Source organism: Mycteria americana, chromosome 10 (genome assembly GCF_035582795.1).
Source record: "Mycteria americana isolate JAX WOST 10 ecotype Jacksonville Zoo and Gardens chromosome 10, USCA_MyAme_1.0, whole genome shotgun sequence".
Lineage (NCBI taxonomy): Eukaryota > Metazoa > Chordata > Aves > Ciconiiformes > Ciconiidae > Mycteria > Mycteria americana.
In genome coordinates this window covers 23873236-23895512 of record NC_134374.1, presented here as the reverse complement: position 1 = coordinate 23895512, position 22277 = coordinate 23873236, and the positions used below count along the sequence as shown (strand labels likewise).

At 35.4% G+C, this 22277-nt stretch overlaps 1 protein-coding gene across 7 annotated transcripts in view; it reads right to left on the bottom strand.

The window, feature by feature from the left end:
• Nucleotides 1-22277, bottom strand: part of RPS6KA6 (ribosomal protein S6 kinase A6) — a 44335-nt gene that overhangs the window by 8693 nt on the left and 13365 nt on the right. For 4 of the 7 annotated variants that reach the window (XM_075512913.1, XM_075512911.1, XM_075512914.1 and 1 more), the window contains 18 exons: nt 21885-22001; nt 18047-18128; nt 17088-17168; nt 16467-16546; nt 13486-13607; nt 13184-13221; nt 11302-11444; nt 10409-10479; nt 9117-9205; nt 8594-8658; nt 6482-6584; nt 5024-5148; nt 4605-4730; nt 3939-4028; nt 3093-3251; nt 2489-2650; nt 2003-2079; nt 153-270 (listed from right to left, as the gene is read on the bottom strand). In XM_075512913.1, coding sequence (XP_075369028.1) covers nt 153-270; nt 2003-2079; nt 2489-2650; nt 3093-3251; nt 3939-4028; nt 4605-4730; nt 5024-5148; nt 6482-6584; nt 8594-8658; nt 9117-9205; nt 10409-10479; nt 11302-11444; nt 13184-13221; nt 13486-13607; nt 16467-16546; nt 17088-17168; nt 18047-18128; nt 21885-22001 — 1848 coding nt within the window. The other 3 variants (XM_075512915.1, XM_075512912.1, XR_012777268.1) reach the window with 3 other exon arrangements.

Here is a 22277-nt window from a genome sequence, read left to right as displayed (position 1 = left end):
AGCAGGAGGTTGGACTAGATGACCTGCACTGCAATAAAGTTTGCAGGTAATAATAGCAAACTACTGAGTTAGACTAGTCTATTTTATAAAGTTCAGTAGATGTTCATTTGAACTGTATAAAAATGTAAGAACAAAACAAAACACATTTACACCTTTGCTGCATCTGAAACAGTGTCCCAGTTGCCTCCACTTAAAGAGAACTTTCCACTGCCTATCCGTACCAGGATCTCCTCTGGAGTATCATTAGGACCATTGGCAAATGGAGTATAGCTGTTGAAAAAAAAAAAAAAACAACACAAAACCAAAATGCCTCGTTATAGGTAAGAAGCTGCAAGAAATTGGTAAAATCTCATGAATCTTTCTGAGTAGATATCCCACTGCTGACAGAAACACACTATATATTACTAAATACTTCTTATATTAGCATTTCATCTTAGAAACTATATTATTTTCTCTTCCCCGTAATTGTGGTTAATCAAGTAGAATAAATGGGAAATGCAGACTAAAAAGATGTCTTACATTAATAACTTAATAATGCATTCTAATCAGTACAGACTTTCACGTTAAATAGAAGTGATTCATAAACACAAATTATGCTAGATTACCAAAGCATGTAAAATAATCCAAACCTGGAACAGTACGCTAACAGAATGGCGCAATAAAGCTGGAGTAATATCCTGTTTAGGGTATGTGCATTTAATTAGACAGAGAACAAGTACAATGTACACACATCTATCATCGGGGAAAAGCTACAAGAAAATTTTCATGATAGTTTTTTTTTTACTTAAGTGAGTTTGGGAGGCTTAAGCCACAAGATCATTGGGTTTGCAGGCTTATAACGGTTTACAGCGTTTCCTGTAAGTTTGGCTTACTTTCTAGAAATCCTACTGCGACAAACTGGAAAGAACTAAATTGGCAAATCTGAAAACGGATCTGAATCGCTTAAATACACCTTTTAACAATGTCAAAAGTATTACAATGTTCTGGCACCTCCTATGAGCATAGGCTAGTACCAAGTTAGTTTTAACTATAAAACCCAAATCTTATTTCAATTAAGCAGTTACATCGTAATACCCCTTAGATTTCAATTATTATTGTTTGCAAGCTAATTTAAACTTAATGCATTCTATCTTAGTACTTTGAAAGCTCCACATAAAAGAAAGATCAACCAGCAACATCAACAGAGGTTTAGGAACTATCCCAGCCAGTTACTTAGTCTTTCAGTTGGTGAGCTTAAGAGGAACAAAATGGAAAGGTAAGAATTCATGCTGGACCATTCCTCCCCCATACTTTTGGCCTGCCATATCTTTTGTTTAGACAACGTTTCCCAAGTGTGCAAGCAGTATACTGCCCAATATCTGCATACTTGCACTTAAATCATACAGCAATCTGAGTTTTGATGACAAAACTGTAGTGGTGGTTTTACATGTGGAAATACAAATTTATCAAGAGGACCAGTTTCCAATAGATAGTATTTATCTATAAGACAAAAAAAATCTGATATTCTCCTGTGAGAGCAGAATTCAGAAAACCTTTTATCATTCGGCCATTAAGCACTTCATAGTGCTTAATTAAAGTTTAGAGGTTTAGAAAACTTAAGAGGTTACAAGCCAGTGTGTTTTACAAAAGGGCCAGGAGTCGAGCCTGTGGCAGGAGATACAAGAAGGTGAACTACAAGGGTACTAAGGTGGGAGGACAAGAGGCAGAAGGAGGAAGAAGAAAACCACCACATACTTTTACAGACTAAACTCTCTCCTGGAAACCGGGGAGAGTCTTTGACATCCCCCAGTCATGCACTATAGAAGAGAGAAGCCTTGAACCTACCTGTAAGATAAGCCTACTTTATGTATGCATTTACTTATAGCTTCCTGTTCCACTTCAGTGCCTTTGTCATTCTGCATTCAAATCAATGAGGTAATATATTTCAATTTTAATGAAAGCATGGATTCATGCAGCTTGCTGGAATTTTAGGTAAACAAAAAAGTTAAGAAGTATTTCTCACCCTGCCAACATTGTGTAAAGAAGAACACCCAAGCTCCATATGTCGCAAGCAGCATCATAACCCTGTCTCATGAGAACCTATAAAACAGTGAGTGTTAAAGACTTTCCATATATTAAAAACACCCCAAACCAATACCACTACACACAGCCTAAGGAAGGGTAAGTCAATCCCAGGATAACTTCAGAGGCTCGATTATTTATTTTTCAATATACAGGTCACAGTAACTATCGACAATATATCTCATTCCCAGAACATCATCTCTTAAGATTCTCAACAGGCTTACATCTTATTTTTGAGGGTGGATTCTGCTATTTTTAAAGCAGGTTTATAATAAACATATGCACCAGTGTTGAGAAAGTATGTATAGTTATATTTAAGGACAACTAGCAGAATTTCTTTTTTTTTTTTTTTTAAGCACTGCTAAAAAGTTCAAGTACTTCACGCATCAAAAACAGCATAGAGAAAAGACAAGGCAGTTTAAGATACCTCTGGTGCCACAAAGTTTGCAGTGTAGCACGGAGTTAGAAGTAGTCCATTTTCTCCTCGAAGTTGTTTTGCAAATCCAAAATCACAAATCCTGATAGAATCAGCATTATTTGAATCATCCGTATATAAAATATTACTAGGTTTAAGGTCTCGATGCACTACCTTTAAACAAAGAAATTGTAAAATCTATCATTTAGAAGTTGCGTGTACATTTGTTTGTACGTAATTCGCAATGTTTAAAAACTATTCTCTAGTTTAATATACCTATTAACAGTTCTACGCAATTATATAACTTTCAAGTAACAAAAAATTCTAGTTCAAGTAATGTCATAAAAAAAGCCTACTGGCTCATAATGCAACATAACCATTTGCCAGCAATCATAAGAGAACAAATATCTGCTGTTTCATAAACTGTAAAAGTAGAGTCGAAAGGGCTTGCCAGAATAACAGGATGAGTTGTTTACATCATTCACCTTTGTCATAAAATACTCAGAAATCTTATTCCCTTCTGCCATAAAAACCAGCCAACCAAAGCACGTAACAAAAGGCATTTGTTAATTTTAAGAAGTGTGAGAGAAGATACGTCATAGAAGAAATTACTCACTCCTTGGCAGTGCAGGTAGTCCACAGTCTTAGTTATAGTGTATAATACAGCACTAGCCTCTCGTTCCGAGAAGAACTTCTGTCTGAGAATTCGATCGAGCAGCTCTCCTCCTTTCATCAGTTCAGTGACAAGGTATATGAATCTACCATCATCATACACCTGATGAGAAGTTTAACAAGGGCACACGTATATAAATACACACATACATAGTAAAAAAAGATCAGCTATAATTAGACATCCTGATAAATGTGAAAATTACAGACTAGATTGCTCACCTATTCACATATGAACATAAAGCACTAACAGCAGGGACTGGAAAAATTTAATTCTGCAATTCAGGAGCCTTAAAGCATGAAGTATAAGAAAGCTTATGTGTCATTCTGTGAGATGTTGAGGTAATCGATTGCTAATTCGTGACTCTGAATTAAATTTTTCAGTCTAGGAACTTCTGTTGTAAGAGGAGAGTAGCCCTACCACTCCCTATTGCTCTTCCCCTGCATGGACAATTTTTAGCTGCTGGCACTTTGCATGTACAGGACAACATGCAACTGCTTTTTCAGATTCAGATTACCCACACATTAGCTACTCATTTGAAATAAGAGGAAACACAACATTTCTAACCTTTACATCATTTCTCACTTCAAGTGCAGTAAACAGTATTTAGAAAAAATTAATATCAGGACAATGTCATATTTTGAAATACTCACCACTTTACTATATGTACTGCTCTCCTAATATATTTTACCATGTAAAAGAAATTTAATAAATACCAGTAAACTCCCTACATCTATATTTATTTATTGACTACTGTGTAATAAGAGGTAGCAGAGAAAAAACAGTACATACATCCTTTAAGGTAATAATATTTGGATGTTGTCCATAACGCATGAGAATCTCAATTTCTTCTGAGGGATCCCTCTTACTTTTATCAATTATCTGCAAAATATAGCAACAGGAAAAACAACGTGGCTAAATAAAGTCTATTTAATAAGAATTTTTTTTGTATTTATGTTCTCACTTCAACAACAGAATAAAAAGTTAGTAAGAGGTAATGAACTCTAGAAATCATGACTAATTCATCTTCCAGCTTCACATCCCACTGTTTATTCATTTCTTGCTCTATCCTTGCTACCAGTGAAAACGTTATCATTAATGCAGTCTGTTCTACTCCAACAGACAAGGAAATGCAATGGACTGTGAAGTATCACTACCTCCCTGCAGCCCAGTTCCACCCTTGTGGATCTTATTTTATTTCAGGTGTGCTCATCATCATACAATATTTTCAGGCTTCAAGATTGTAATTGCAAAGCCAGTTCTTCAAGGCCGTAACTTTACCCACAAAAAGGAGAGCTGTAGCAGCCAATATACAATTTAAACAAATGAAGGCGACACTGTTTTTCATTTCTCACAGCATATAAACAGCTACAGTAACTAGAAAATCCATGCATTTAAATTTACCAGTCTACTACACAATAATTTCAGAACTGTCACAGTGAAATTTATTCAAAGTACCTTTACAGCAAACTCCATATTTGTAGCTATGTGTATACATCGCTTGCAAACAGAGTAGGAACCAACACCAATATCTTCCTTCAGCTCGTATACATCAGTAAACTGTGCGCTGTTTCCATGAAGTTGCTTTAAAAAAAACACACACATACAAGCTGTCATCCAAAGCAACAAGATGCTCTTTGCCATAATACTGTTTCCAATAGCAAAAGTTTCTTCTGCTTGCCCATGCTTTCTCTTTTGAATTCTGCCTCCAGAAAAACAGCAACTCGCTTTTCAAAATTTAAAAATATCCCATGGAAGCATTTTAATAATGCACATTTTATAATAGTCTCCCCAGCCAAAAGAGAACAGACGGTAAACACTAAATATTGGTCAATCTTTGGCATGTCAAAAAAGTTTCCCAAAAAATAAAACATTACCTGTACTATTGGCAGTATATTGGTGAGTGGTGATATTTTATGATCTTCTACAGTAGTAGTTGCAACAAAACTAAATCCTTTGAAGAGCTGATGTGCATTCGCACTAGGTGGGACTCCTGGAGAATCTAGTGGCGTACACATTTGATTAGCATGGCTAAATCCTAACAAGGCTATTTTTTAACATTCAGGAGAGGTACATTGGAAGAAACATTTTGAGGGAAGGGAAGCAAACAAGGGCAACGCTAGATGTTGAATAAGACTTCTAGTCAGTTATCTGTCTTCTATTTCAGTAACACACAAAGCAAATATCCCTGGGTTTTATCTAAAACTCCAAAACACTGCAGGAACTAACGTATGGATACATGTTTTAAGGAAGAAGTTTACTGAAGCACAACACTACTTATGAGAAAGAAAGATCATAGTCTTATGTTCAAGGACTGCATCACAAAGAAGAGTGCCCACAGATTTTGCTACTTCAGTGGTGTATGTGCTGCTGGCAAGGCAGAAGTGAGGCAAGAGAAGAATATTCAATCAGTAATACTACTGAATAATTAGAACCAAATTTTCCTCAGATTATATTATGTGCACCTCTGAATTCACTGTTTGAAATTTCACAGTGAGCACACAGCTTGATAACTCTGCGTAGCCTGTTAGAACCATAGACATTCTCCAAACAAACATGACAAGTGGTTTTAAAAGTTGGATGTAGCAGTAAAGAAAAAAAATTCACCAAAGAAAACCTGAAGTGAAAAACTTGAAGCATACTAAGCAATAAGCGTTTGCATTTACTGTCTGTTTTCAAGTTCAGTTACTTGGAAATTTTCATAGAGCAATAATCTACGGGTTATTTTAAAGACAAATTTTCATAAGCTTCTTGAAACTATTAGAGATGTCTTTGCAACTGACCCAGTAGTACAGGTACCAGTCCACTGTACATTTCCCCACCCTTTTCTACCTTTGAATCACCGTTTTCTCAAGAGTAAAGTCAAATTCAGTATGGGTAGTGAGGGGAACAGCTCAAAAAAAAATTATAATGCTAGTTTTAAGATTTAATTTTAATGATAATAATGAATAGGCTCAAGAAAGCTACTTTGAAGTAAGTCATTTTCAGTGGAATACTGACCCTAAAAATAATCACTGCTGCAATCAAATTTAGTTTACTTTTAGTATTAAATACTTCCCCCCCAAAACATGGCATGTCTAACTTTAAACCATAACTAGAAACCAAAATTCAGCTGTTAATATTCTGGGTTTTTTTGTTGGTGAATCAAAGTTCAGCAGAATATTTCAAAGAATATAAACCTGCTGAGGAGAACATACTCCTTCAGAGTACTGGAACCCTGTTGCACCCTTTCCTTTTAATTTTGTTGCTGGCTTTTTCTCTTAGTAAGCTTGTTGTAACATTAATTTGACCCCTCATCCCACGAACCTCACCAATTTATAACCATGCACAATTACCTTTTGGTGTTTTTGCTGTGAATTCTGGATCAAAACAAAAGGTATCTTCTGGCTTTCCAGAAGCAGGTTTAAATGGAGGTTGAATTTCTCTTCTGAACAGTTTCTAAAGTAGAAGGACAAAGTCATATAATTAGGAGTGAATGAAACTTCCATGGGTGCTGTAATTTTGCCAAGCTAAAGGGTAAGCAACTCAAATGTTATTGTTGTATTAAAACAGTTTTCTGAAAGAATGAATAATATGTAGCAAGTAGAAAACCACAAATACATACGGAAAGACTGAGTTACTTTCATATACCTTTGATTTGAAAAGCTATGGGAAAGGTTACCAACAAGTCAAACAATACAGAGCTCTTTTTCCTCCTTCTTCTGAATCTGCCTCATCTACCAGATCTGTAGTTTTAAAACTATAGCAGCAGACCGCTACTTATCACTAGTTCATCTTGGGCTTACTCAGAAGGACATGGAACAGCCATAGCGCATCTTACCTTCTATCATCATCTCAGACCTGGTTCACTGCTGTTTTGTCAAACCCCGAAAAACCCACACCAAAGGGAAGATGTAGAATAGAGTCTTTACCTTTCTATTCTGGGTCCCAGACAAAGATCTCTCATGAGTGACAGGCGTGTCCCTCTCAGCAAGGAACTGCCAATTCTCAAAGCTCTATTTCAGGTTTTTCCTAACCTACTAAACTCAGTCAGGGGGAAGGAAGTGAAAGCAGAACAATGGCTCCTCCTTCTTTTCTCCTTTACTCAACATGCTTTGGAAAAATGCATTGCCCAAGGGATCTCAAATCAGCAATAAGTCCCATTTACAGCTAAGGAAGAGAAAACTTCATGTCAAATGATGTCGAAGCCCCATGCAAAGTTCAGGAAGTTCTGAGAACGTTTTCTTGGCATTTCTCTCATCCTTTCAGACCTATTTTTTACAGTTCTTTTCACTTAATCTTCCTGCACAAGAACATGCAACGTATTTCAATTAAGAAAAAAACCAAGGAAGAGGGACCTGAATTCATCCCAAAGAAATAATGAGATACAATACAGAAGTGGTCATCAACAACACCATATTGAATACAAAGCACTCTCACGTTAAAAAAAATTAGAAAAGAAAAAAGAAAAATAAAGAGTTAGAACTGCAGATCTTTCAAACTTCCTTGCTGGTATTTATTTCAATGTCAGTCCCTTACAAAAAAACAAAGATAATTAACCCGTAACAACACAGCCTTCTCTTACAAAATGTACTCCTATAGAACAGTGAAGTGTTGCTGTTACTGAAAACTCTACTTGCTAATCAGGACTGTACGGTAGATGCTGCATAAACACAGCTAGAAAACCACCTTCTCAGAAGTAAATACAAGAGATAGAGAAGGATAATGACAACGGGCTTTAAAGAAACAGTTGAGCACAGTATCAGCTAACATTGCAGGTAGTCCTGTCAGCACAGCGATATCTTATTTATTGTGTCTATCCTTTTGTAGGCATTATAGCAAAGGAGGGTTTTCAGAATGGATTTATTTGATATAGAGTATCTTAGTTTTGTGAATGTTTCTGGGAAACACATCTCAAAAGCTTAGAGAACCGCAGAGCAAAAACATCAAGGCGCTTGTTAAAAATTTAAGCAAGCAATCATGAACTCGTACAAACTTCTGATCATCTCAGAGCACCAGAGTCAATACTTCAACTGTAAATGGAATATGACTGGTAAAATAGGAATGTGCTGTGGCTAACTAGAGAGAAGTCGAAGACAATTACAGTCACAGTGAGTTTTTGTGCCCTGCATGGAAGCACTAGAGGGACCCTTACTAAAGAAAAGGATTCCTGCACACACAGAACACCAGCATCCTCTCCCAACTACAAATGCTCTAACAGACAATTTAAGCTTTAGAATGCTGTAACTCTTAATTATTTAAAAAGTAAATGCACAATTTATAATTAGTACTCTCTATACCATAAATACTACAGCTCCAGATGCCAAGTAAGATTTTAGTAGAAGCCAGAATGTAAGTCAGCAGTACGGCAGTGTTTATTGTGCCCTATTCAGATGCAAATACTTATAATGCTACAACACATAGAAAAATTAAAAACAGCTTTTTCACTCAGATCATTTTGTACTTACATTCCAGTCAACAGTAGAAAAAAAAGGATGTCTCTTGATTTCTTCAACTCCATCTGAACCAGCTCCTGAACAAAGAAAATACTGTATTTAAAACACTTTTGGGTAAATTCTTTTAAGAAGACTGCACTAAAAATTAGTTCATTTCTAAAAAATTTGCATAGACATGGTTATTTGAGGGAACTGTAAATAAAGAAATATTTCAAGGATGTAAAATACTCAATGACATAGTGTACACTTCATCAGGGAGGCAAACGGAGTACAAGAAGCCCATAAATACAGAGAGTCAATATTCTTTGCTCTGACACTGTCAAAGCTTTGGCTCACTGCTAAGAGTCACTGGTCCAAGAAAGTACTCATTCATTAGCCAAACCCAGGAAGTCATGATCCAAGCTAACAAAAAATGGTATCTAAACCCAAATCTTACTGACCATCCGGAGCTTGAGAGTCTCTAGCAACTACATTCTTTAAGTAATCAACTCAACCCAACTACTTTTATTTCAAAGATCCAAACAAATGAACCAACCTAATCTATTTGATGGGTTCCTTTTAAACAACATCCTCAGAAGACTTTGTGCTTCAGGGCTGAGGAACTGAGGCATTCCAAGTTTTGCTCTAAAGGAAAACAGAGAACAAGTAAGAGGAAGAAATGTATCTTACTAGAAATTGTCTACATAGACTTCATTGCACAATTTGAGGTATTGAGGATCTATTCCAAAGTCTTGTAGAGTGTACACATTTAATTAATGAGCTTTTATGTTTCACATTCTATGACTAGTTTTCAAGAACAAAAAAACCCCCACCAAACCAGACCAAAAACCCCAAACCCCGCCCAAGCCCCCCAAACAAGGTTTAGGGTAAACAGAGTCAAACAATTCTCAGGAATACATAGTATTTTCAAAGATATCTTCATGTCACCAGTAAGCGTCACCAAAATAGCTCTACGAGAATCAACGCCAGAAGAGACTCGCCAAATCCCAAATTACTTGCCCCTGAAGTGATTGCTAATATTCCTCTTGAAGCAAGAGCCGCAAGTAGCAGCTCATTAAACCATTATATAAAAGCTTACTGACTTTACCCAGCTTATTTTATGAAAACAATTACGCTAAGGCAAGAAATTCTTCTGCAGAACTGTGGCATCACCAAGTGAGGCTAGTGATCTAGCCCGTCTGCTTTCACAGGTAATAGCACTATAAACTCATACTCGGGGTAAGTTCAACCTGCTGTATGCTGTTAAGCACAGAGCTTCTCTCACCCCCTTCCCTATCACCCCCTCAAAAGGCCCAAGGCTCTGCATGTGGTCTAAAGGAAATTCTTTTAGCTAAGCACAAATAAAGATGAGAACGTATTTGCCCAACAACTTCACTTACTAATCACCAGTTTACCCAGTTTGTCTTGTAAGACAGCTTCTGTTGTAACCGAGGTAATTTAATATGAAAAATGTGAGCACTCTCCATCTACGTGTACACAAAGCAACACCTGATTAACTATTGCTTACAAAATAAGGTATGCTGTAACAGTAGCAAGAGAGCACAACCCCAAGTGGTAAATAATGCTGTTCTAATGCTGTACTGTTTTCATCTTTATTATATACCTACAATGAAAATACAAGCTCATCCCTAAGATTTTAATTCCTGCAGATACTTCACAGTATTTGCATGCTCTGTGATCTAAACCTTGTTGGGGGTAGGGGGGCTTGGCTTTTTTGTCCCTGTTCTAGCTTAATGCTCTTCAAGCACAAGGAGTTGTAACAAGCTGTTAAAACATGTTTAAAAGTTACATTTTCTGACTTTCCAAAAAATAAAAAGATATACTTACTTCAGTATCATATTCATAGTTTCATTTCGATCTTTACCTTGAAATGGTAGTGTACCAGTAAGCATTTCAAACTGAAAAGAACAAATGTTAATCTAAATCAACACTTCTTCCCCCAATTGCTCAAACAAAGCGTTAAGTACTGTACTCTTTTCTAGCACTAGATCAGACATACTGGCTTGAGCTTTTAAAACATTATCAAAAAAGTTCACGAATGTAAAATTTTGTTTTCACTGGCAGTTTACATAATAGCAGCAGCAAGTGTAATGTAATGATGAGGTAGGAATATTTTACATCCATCAGCTACTTCAATTAAAGTAATAAAAATCCCCTTTGTAACCTAGTTTTAGATACTGCTGTACTATGAAAACAGCAAGAAGAATAAATTCTAAAGCAGTACTTGACTTTTAATGTCAATATGCATATTTCGGCCTGATGCGTTAACACAGCACAGCAAAGGCAGAAGTGCTAGCAGTTACTGGCTTATTTCACTACTCCACTATTCATTCAACAGGCTTACTCTTACAAAAATGCAATTAATATTCCATCAAACCAAGTCTTCATTTTTGTTTCTTTAACTATGAAGAACCACGCGAAAAATATACAAACTGAAGTTTCATGCTGACTACAGCTGTTCTAAACTGCTAATGGACTACATGTGTGATTTTTGTGGTTCCTGATAAGTACTCCTTACAGGGCTAAGCAGGTGAAAAGTAAATTTTATTCAAATCAGTTGCTATTTCAGTAGCAATTCAGTTATTGAATTCGCTCTTTCCCCTTACCCAAGCATTCATAATTAGACCTGGACAAGCTTATTCTAAGCACATTGTTTCACATTAGACATATGCAGTGTATTTGTGACCTGTAAGCAAGGTAAGCAATGAAGCGTACAGTACCATGAGAACACCAAAGGACCACCAGTCAGCACTCTGGTTGTGCCCTCGCCTGTTTACTACTTCAGGTGCCATGTATTCTACAGTACCACAGAAAGAATAGGCCTTCTTCTCTTGATCTACTGATTCTTTGCTGAGTCCAAAGTCTACAACAACAGCATTACAAGAATACAGCCAGTAAAGAATTTTAGAAAAAAAAAAAAAAAACACAAAAAAACCCAAAACCAAAACAATACTGTATACGGTGTTTCAAAATCAAAGCGTTGACAGCTTTTGTTTGTTTGCTTTCAGGAATATGATGTGATTATCCCAGCTCTTCATGAAATGAGAAGCTGCAGGTATCTAGAGATACCTCAGGCATCCAGTTTACTATATACCACCAAAAGCATTCTATTAGTCATATTAAATTGAGGATTAGCCATCAACATTACTACTCAAAATAACAACTCAGTATTTGAAATATTACACATTTAGAGCCTTAAGATAATCAAAAGTTCTAATTCTCTCTGTTTAATGCCTGCTTTATTCACACAAAAAAAATGGATACAAATAAAAATGACTTTCAAAGAGAACAAAGCCTGCATGGTCTAGTATTACCGAATGATGAATAAATAAAATCAGACTAAAAATAATGTTGTTATATAAGACAACGTGGTTCTGCAACCTGACTCAAGTTCAGTAGAGTCTTGCACGTCTGCTCATTTTATTCCCAGAATACTTTTTTCTTGTTTGAACAATGCCACTGAATACACAAGTCCTTGATATTGGCCCAACTCAAGACGAGGCTCTCAAGGTTCCCTTTTTTCAAAGGGGAAGTGATTGCTAATCAATAACCCCATCAATAATTCTTTCCACTTTCAGAAGGAAGTCAGAATTTTAGGATTGAATTGGATTTAAATATATCATGCAGAATTTTAAAAATAATGCATTTTATAAACATGATTTTCATTATTCCATCAAATCTTTGACAGTTCAAAAAAACCCCTTCTTTTTCTCTTGGAATCTAATAGCAATATCTATAGATCAAAATATATAATGAAATTTAGAATACAAAAGTATCACCTTAGATATAATTTAAAGCTTTCAGAAATTCATAGTAATTTGTTTTCCAAATAGTCAGTCTTTTGTATATATAACTTCCTAGAATATATGTATTTTAATTGTTCTTCACAGAACATTCTGCAATTTTACATGCATTTAAAAGTGATAACCCAGAAACGCAAAAAAAGGTAACATTTCAGAAGTCTTACTGTGCACTAAAATCTTTTTATACCAAAAGCATCTCTGCCCCTTTTTAAAAGTCTCACAGTCAGCAACTTTTAGCCTGGGTCTATAACCTCCTGATCTTCAGCTAAAAGGCATTTCACCACAGTAAATCTTGATACAGCTCACTTTCTAACCCGATAGTGGATAGTTTCAGTTACTAACACACCACCACCTGAACTAAAGTTCCTTTAAAAAAACCACATTCAATGTTTTGTATCTTCAACTACATTTCTTCTGTTTTAACCACAGCAATTAGGATCTGCACTTTACAGTAATATTGCTGCTAGCACTGCAACTTGATCTATGCAAATATTAGCCAACATGAAAACTAACTTCAGTGGAACCTGCATGGACATCAGGATCTGGTAAATGACCAAAACCATCAGATACAGTCTGTGACTATCTAAAATACTTAAATAAAAGTACTTAATACTATATAAAGAATCATTATATAGGGAAGGGATACAGATGTATTATAAAAAGCCTGTCCAATAAAATTTCTAAACAGATAAATACTGGCTCACACATACTCCAGCCATCACTATACATATTTTAGGCTTATAACTAAAAGCTCATACAGAAATATGTTCAGAAAATGCTATACTAAAATGTTACCTACCTGTTAACTTGATATGTCCTGCTTCATCAAGCAAAATGCTGAAAATTAAAATCCACATTCACCAATACACATAAAGAGGAATGTTTACATATAAGATTTAAAATACAATAGTCAACAGTTTTGATCTCCAACTTCTGTCATTAATTTAACAAGCCAATATTATTTCATTTAAATCACAGGTTTTTACCTTTTATGCTTGTTTACACAGTCTAACAAAAACATTTTTAATTTTTTACATCACTATAGCGGAAAATGCAAAGCAACAAGCAAAATACACGTAATAGTGGTAAAATACATTTTACTTTACTTTTCTGGCTTCAGGTCCCTGTACACAATTCCCAAGCTGTGAAGGTGATCCAAAGCAAGGGCCAGTTCTGCGAGGTAGAATTTCACATCTTCCTCTGTAAACATAACCTAATAAGAACTGTATAGATTTACCTTCTGATCTTGTCTTCAGTTTTTAAAACTGCAATCTAAAAAAAATAGTCCTGTCTGTCTAAATTTCAAAATAAGTTTTAGAAGTACCTTATGAACTCATAAATTCACCTAACAGAAACGATATACTAATATAGGCTAATCATCAAGTTACAAAAGAACTACCTGCAATACTTAAACAAAAACATGAGCAGTTACTGCAGAGCATTAGCTAACTTTTAAGGTAATAAATTTAAATTATTGTATTTGGTGTTATTAACCACCAGCACTCCTTCTGCCAATCCTATACAGACTGTTTTCCACTGCATCATAAAATTTAGTATACAACTGCTGTATTGGATGACTGTCTCTGAATTCCCATTAACAATATTTAGGAAAAAAAGTAGAAATGATTTTTTAAAAAGTACGCAAAATAAAACACTTTGGTGAAAATAACAATGATGTGAAAATCTGCAGTGGGAGTTGAAGAACCTACTTTGCTCTTCTTAGGAAAAAAAAGATTTGAAGAACCCTAGTGAGATACTGAAAAAACTGACTCATGTTGCATATAGAGCATTTGAGATGCATTTCTATCCTAAATACTCAACAGGTTGCTTCTAATTTCATATACAAGAATCACACCTGCTTTGGCTCTTGTCATGTTCTACAAATTACTGGAGAAGCTAGTAATCTTTAAATCACTGGAATTTAATTTGAGGTTTAAGTGAATTATTCCCTTATTTGTTGAAAACACCAGGACCAAGAACAGCCCTCTCAACTGCACAGTAGATAGCTAACAAGGCTTGAATTAAGGTAACTGGGATTACCGACTTGGCAGTACACTGATCTGTACTTTGAATTGCACATATGTAATCTGTTCTACTGGCAACAGAAATATTCCTAATTTCCATAATGATAGGTATTAACATATGAACAATAAAGCTGTTACGCTAGACAAAGTTTCACCTTGATTTTTTTAAAGAGCAACGTTGATACTGTTTTTCATCTATATCCAAAAAAGCAAGAGGAAACCCTGGATATCATTACTCCTTGGAGCAGCCAAAACACAAATCTCAAAATACAATGAGGCTAAATGGTAATCTACAATCTCCCAATAATAATTTCATTTAAAACTGCTGTGTCAAATTAAACATGATGCAAGTCAACTTCATTAAATGTTACCAATGAAAACTTCATTATATACTCATTTTACTTCCACAACTGAAACTTTCATACCCACATTAGAATTTAAAGAGCAAAAAAGTGTTTTAATAACCTCATACTAAACCCAATTAATTTAAAGTAATCCTTGTGTGGAAAGTATGAAATGCCATGTGGAATTTACCCTTGTGTATTCTCCACTGTCTTTGTTCTACCATGTACTTTTGAAAATACCTTGTCTTCCCACCAGAAGATAAAAAGGCCTGATTTTTTTTTTTCTTATCTATATACACAGTAAGTGTTTAAAAGCCATCACAGAAGGTAACTGAAGTCTTCCAAAAAACGTGTAGACTTAACAGTAAGAAAACTTGACAATTATTACTTCTTTATTCCCAAAGGGAATACATAGGTCTTTTAACTGCCTAGCTAGTATTATTATGGTTAGACTTGCATCCCTTATTTAAGAATGTTGCATACTCAGTAATCCCAGCTGTGTTAGTGCAAAAGTATAGTTCTTCCTGCTATGCCAGAATTTCTGCTATAATAAGACATCCTCTATCAAAGCAGAGATTGACCTCTTTCCTACCCACTGTTCCAACAACCCTTTAACAAGTCTGTTGGTTACTTTAAGCTTTTAACCTCCATTTTAGCCTCAAGGTTAATTAATTTCAAGCTCAATTCTTAGACATGATCACTGCTTCACCAAGGTCAGCTTTTTATAAAAAAGGAAAACAAAAACCCCTTTAAATTCTTCCTTCTTTTGCCTGTTCCTGAAGTAAAGCTTTATTTTTTCAAAAAGTCTATGGGGGAAAAAAACCCAACTAGTTCATGGCCTTACACACTGGGGATACAACCACCTCTATTATGTCATAAAAAAAAAAAAAAAAAAACAAAAACAAACCAAAACCAGTCAGCTACCCAGTTCTCATTTAATAAAGTGGCTTTTCCTATGCATTAGCAATATAAATGCATTCACACTAGTGAAAACACTGAAAAGCTCTCGTACTGTGAAGTTGTTGAGAAACTGCCATTAAAAATTTAGATCTTTATGAAAGGTTTGCAGAAAGAAAATAAGTCTTATAAACATGTTCATAGTGCTTAAGGTAACATATAATAAATATTTGATGACAAATGTTTTAAAAAAATAACAACAGGCTGCATCATATTCCTTCCTCTGAAGCTCTCTCTCCAGAAAACAAAAATAGAAATGAAAAATTAGAGTTCCAGTTGCATGCCAATGTTAAATGAAGGGGAGTGGTCTCAAAAAATCTCAGTGTTCACACGTTGTGAGATTAAGCATTAGGATTTGTATTACAGCATTATGAAATTTTACAATGCAGCAGAAACCTCTTATAGATGCGGGCTTCCAGGAGCATCTAAGCTGACTATGAGCATGAGAACTATACATCCCCTTTCTTTACTGCTAAATCTTAATTTCCTTCAGTTAGGTTTCCAAGCAACAAAACATTTTTAGACAAAAGAACTGGCCTTTGCAGATACCAAAGAAAAACACAGGCTACTAATCGACACACACTCATGTTTAAGGTTATGGAATATATTCTAGAATATGTAAGGGAAGCCCAACTAAGTTACTAAAAACTTGAGTATGACAAGAATTATGAGGGAATTAGCTACAGAAGACAACCCTATACTGACAAAAAACCCCACCTGCCTAACACTGAGTGGAGATAAAATTTTAGGTACTTACCTCTTTGGATAATCGCGTGAATACATCTCCTCCCCTGAGAAAATCCAATATTAAATATAGCTTCCCTTCAGTCTGAAAGGCTTTAAAAAAATAATAATAAAAAAGTAATCAATAGTTGCGTGACAAAGATGACCTACAAAACAGATCTGAATGCTTTTACAACTTGGAAATTTGAGTGAAAGGCAGTACTTCTGTTTCGGAACTGAAATAATTCAGCAGCCGTGAGGTAATTTATTGAACGATTACTTCTTCACAGAAGACAATCTTAGTCATAAGATCATTAGAATACTGTTCTTTTATTTCCCCTTTGTCAAACAGGGAAACACCAAGTATGTGAATTACTGTGTTTTGGTTTTACTCAATGAAAAGTAAAAAATCTCTGCAGAATCATAAGAATTCTGCAAGAAAACCTGTAAGAATTTTCCAGGAAATCTTTCATTTCAAAAAGACCTAACCTAAACCTTTCATATACGTGTGTATTTACATTCCTTTTTTTAGTCTTGCGATTTAAACTTGCAAGAACCTAATTTGGGCACTAAAATGGACGCTACAAAACTGAGAAAGAACAAGATCAGCTATGCCTTCAAGTATTGAAAGAAATTGTAGCAAAAAAATACCAACCATAGTGCAGTTTGACGATAAATGGATGATTTACTTCTACTAATATATCTCTCTCCATTTTTGTACGAACTCTATCCCGAACTGAGGGGGGAAAAAAAAGAAAAAGAAAAAAGACTAGTATGAAACTAATGTATTTGGCATATTACAAATGGAGCAGAAATTAGCATATGGAAAATCTTTGCTGTCTAAAGAAGTACTTTTCCTTGTTACCTTATTTGTTTTTAATTTTTAAGCCTCCCACAAAACACATGCTTTCAGACAGCAAAACTCTATTTTGTTTCTCACCTGCCCCAGCTCACTTCATGTCTACTTTTTTCTTCCAACACATCCCAATATTTTGTGATAAACTATATTACTTTCAAGAAAAAGTAATATTATTGAAAGTAAATTACTTTCAAGAAAAAGTTCACATCTACATTTCCAGGCAGCTAACTTCAACCTCTGAATTAACTATCTGTACTGAATATATATTTTCTGTCTTTTAAGATTACTTTTTCCTCTTCAACTAGTAAGAGTCCCTATTTACACACAGTGAAAGCCAAAACAGCAAGCTAGCTTGCTATGGTACGGCACCTACAACAAGAGGGCATGGCTTCACATTTTTAACCACAGTAGAGTTCTAACTTAATGAAAGAAAAAAGGAAAATTGTTTATGAAATTAATTTGTTTTAATATAATGAAAACAGTAAACAGAATTAAATAATGTAATTTTAAGCTCCGAAAGAGTACTTTTTAACCACATAATTAAAGTTATCTGGCCAGATTTAAAATAATTCTTAAACATGAACTTACAAGTTACTCTCGAAAAAAGCTACTGTCAGAGAAAAGTTATGAACTCACTGAAAATTATTTAAGATTTAAAAAATTATTTTAAAAAGAAGTATTTACGAGACTCATTTAAGAGACACAGTAGCACTGAAAACCATTTTCTAAAGTTCCCATTCAAAAGATACACATACCTTTTAAAGAAGCTTTTTTCAATACTTTCATTGCATAAAGTTGCCCAGCATCAGGACCAATTATTTTCCGTACGAGGAAGACCTGGTAATATAAACACCACTTTTAAAATTACTGCTAAAAATATTTTATGTAAACCTGACTAAAACCCATTACTATGTCTTTACTTTTAACTTCACTAATATAGACAAGGAGACAGCATGTCCCTAGTCCCATCCCATTCCTCGAAAACTCTGAGGAATGAAAAGATGCCAATTATTCATAGTAAGTATTTTTGCATAAGCAAGCTTAGTTATCGAATCACAAAGCATTTACAAGCCTCCTATTAATTTCAGACAGCTTTCAGTGTTCTTTCCTAAGTACGCATCTTGAAAGGAAGGGCAAAATTGCATTCCCTTAATCAGACTAGAGGTACGTGCACCACCGCGCGCTCTGAAGTATTCGGATTGGTCATAAACTATACGTTCTTTCCTACAGCAAGCCTTTTAAATAAGTACTTATCAAATAAATACTTATATAAATGCGTTTCTTTATATTACTTTCCTGGAGAATGACAATTCTGCCTGGTCTGCCACCTCCTAAGAGATTTTTCAGGTTTACGACCCAAGTCTCCAATATGTAACAGGTTTATTAGCGAATTCTGTAAGAGTGGCGAGACGAAAGCAAGGAAAGCTCACCATTTAAGATCAAAGCACCCTTTCCCTGTGGAATAGCAACTCAACAAGTTTTTCTACTCTTCTCTTTCCAGAGGAGTTCTAAAGATAGATGGTATATGACTTCACACTAAGAAAAGCGTAATATTAGATAGAATAATGCAGTACAAATACATGTACCTCTATGAACTAATATTCGAACTACTAGGTCTTTCAATTTACAAAATTGTTTGGTACGTGTTCCTGTTTCCAAGTTGTTGTTGTTATAATAGCGATTATTAGTTACAAGGAATGTTTGTACTGTAAAAAATGTGCAAGTCGCAAGAGAATGCCAAGAGCCACCCAAAATTGCCTCTCTGATCTTACTTTATTCAGATTTTCATTAACACTAGATTTATTTACATATACACTTTTTCAGAAATTAGTAAATTTTTAGAGGTTATTTAGAAAAAATAATCAAATAAACTTGTCAACTTTTCCATTCTAGAATCAGAAATTCATATGCTGTCACTGACTAAGTTGTACAGGGTTGGGAGAGGGGTTGCTTTTATTTTAAGCTCTGGCTAGATGAAAAGTGTTATCGTGTTTCAGGATTATGGGGCTTTTTGTTTTGTTTAAGTTTTGCCCAATGATTGACCTACAGCACTGCTTTCCTGTTACATGATGTTGATGCTCAAATAGTAAAGGGAGTAATTCAAACACCAGCAAACAAGAAAACATCTGTACATGAATATACTCACAATTATAAAAGTAAAATATTAATAAGCATATAGAAATATTTTGGCACTTAATAACTAGCAGCTTGTGACAATGTAAGGGAATACAAGTTACAAATTCTATCTAATAAGGACCAAAAGAGCTGCCGCTGTGGAAACTACCACCATCTATTTAATTTGCAGACAAAGGCTCCATAATCCCGCATCCTGGGGAGATGCAACAATTGGTTGTTAATTGTAAAGCACAGTCAAGATGGACACATATTGCACAAAGCGATTCACCTAAGTGAATCACAGGCCATCTTCAGCAGCCCAGGCACCGAACCCTCAGAACGTTATCAAAGGCTGAAGACACTCAGTAATGGGCATGAGATTTAACCCTTTATTTCTGTGAAGCAGCGTTACATCCTGCACAGATGCTGAAAAAGGCAGGTAGAGGGTGAGCCATAGCACTATACTAACCAAAGCAAACAAACCTGTGTTTGCTAAACCCAAAGAGGATGCCTGCGAAGTAAGAATTGGAGAGAGAAAACAAACACCATGAAGGCAACAGCCATTGATCTTCGCTGTTTGTTTTCTCTTTTCATGGAAAGCAACAAATAGTAGATAAACAGAGCTCTGTTCACATGTGCAACAGTTATCATCCAATTCTTAAAGTTGGTTCCTCAACCAAGTACTGCCAGGTTTCAAAAGCTCCAAAACAGATGCCTCACCAAGCTGGTGGGATTCTGAGCAAGAGCGTTCCTTACGCTATCAGAAGCCTGAATTCTGTGAAGGGTCAGTCTGAGTCAGGGCTAAGACGTCCATACCAGACATGCCGAACCCTAAGATAACTTAAGACATCTCAAATCAGGAGTAATAAATGCATGGAGTCTTTCAGTATCTGAAGACAAGAAGCATATGAGGGAATTGGCAACCAACATTACCAGATAAAGAAATGTTTAAGCTGTAAGACATTAGGAAATATTTCAAAGTCTACTTTGTAAACTATCACTTATTCACAGAATGCCTTCCTAATGTCTAATTCCACCCCCCGCCCCTGCCTCATACAACTCTATGCAGAGGTTTGTTCCTGCCACGAGACAGACAAAACCAGCACAAGAACAGGAAAATGGAAACACAGGTAAAGCTGACTGTCTATTTTTTATGTGTTGCAAAAGATCTAGTTTAGGAGTCTGGTTTTAAAAAATAAATTAGTTTCTTATACACCAGGATTAATATTTCAATTAATGTGTTTCAAACTAGGGACTAAGACATTTGATTTTTAATTTCATTTCTGCAAGGTGACACCAAGTGGCACATTACAAAAAGAAATTATTTTAACAAAAAAATTGCCATATTTCTTCTATAACCTATTCAAATAATTGTTTGCTTAGTGTCTTTTAGCTGTAGATCACTTGACAAATACAGCAAAATAAAAAACTGAAATACATTTCACAGGTTATTTACTTTATTGTTACGTTGGTTCAAGTTCCAAGCTACCACAATCATTCCTCTGTATCTACAGAACTACAGATTTCATATATTGAAAAAACTGAAACATTCACAGCATGTCAAGTACCATCACTAAAAGACAAATCACCTCTCCTCCATAAGTGTCTATCGATGTTTATTACACCACTGGTGCCTCCCAAGCGTCAACCTAAACTACAGAAGATGTGAGGCAACCTATATGGAACAGAGATATCGTTAATTCTGACTCCTCACTAGATGCTGCAATAAAGTCTTGAGGCAGTTGAAAACACTGTTATTTGAAACAGCCATGGCATTAGGCAAACAGAGCTTGACAACACCAGAGCTGTTGCATAAAAACCACCCCTAACTCTATAACCCAACTGGTAAAATCCCTTGCTGTTGGTGCCATTGGTCCCATGAAGCTGCAGATGCCAGTCCAGATGAACTACAAACATGCCCCTCTGTTCAGTTAAAGCAAACCGTAACTTTCCGTGGCAGACCTCCTAAAATTTGCTACTGACTCACCCTTCTGCCTAGAGACTGAGGCTGTTGCCTCTCTGTCTGACACAATTTGGTGTCCTGCTATAAATAGTGCTCCCTTGGCACCAGAGCAAAATTGGATAAAGATGATTTGTCAATAACTTTTCAAACATTCCCAGAGACTCTGCTATGGCACTGTCTTTCTTACCCAAAAATGTACTTGAGCTAACCCTTCCCAGGTTGACTGTCTGGACAGGTCTATGGAGAAAGACATTGCTTTTCCTCTAAAAAATGCAAAGTCAGAAAGGCTATCATAGTAAAAATAAAAACAAAAAACCTCACACCAACCAACTGCAAAACAGGATGGATAACTTCCTCCAAAACAGGGCAATTTCCACAAGCATTTCCACCTGTACTCACATTTGTTAGGTTTATACCTAACCTTGCAGTACCATAGAAATAAGGGAAGTAAAACCTTAGTAAGACAAAGGAGGTTCAAAGTGGACTTCAGATGAAAACAAAGTTCGTTGTCTTACCTTTCCAAACGATCCCTGTCCAAGAACCTTAAGTAGTTCAAACTGTGCTGGATCTGCTTTCTCACATCCTTCTTTCACATGGTGTGTAATAGGAATTTCTTTCACGCTTCCTTCATCCTATTATTTCAAAGCAAACAAAAATATAACAATGAACAGGCCTGAATTAAGCAACTCTCATTAGAAGTGCATGTAAATGCCTGCTCTTTTCTTGTTTGGTGGTTTGTTTTTTGTTTGTTTTTGTTTTGTTTTGTTTTGTTTTGTTTTAATAAAATATTTGAAATTCTAATAAGGCATAAAAGAAATCTGTTCAAATGAAAAGTCTTCCCATCCATCCTTTCTTTAAATAAATGCATCTAAAATTTCTAAACTGAAGTAAAATTCTCAAAGAATCCT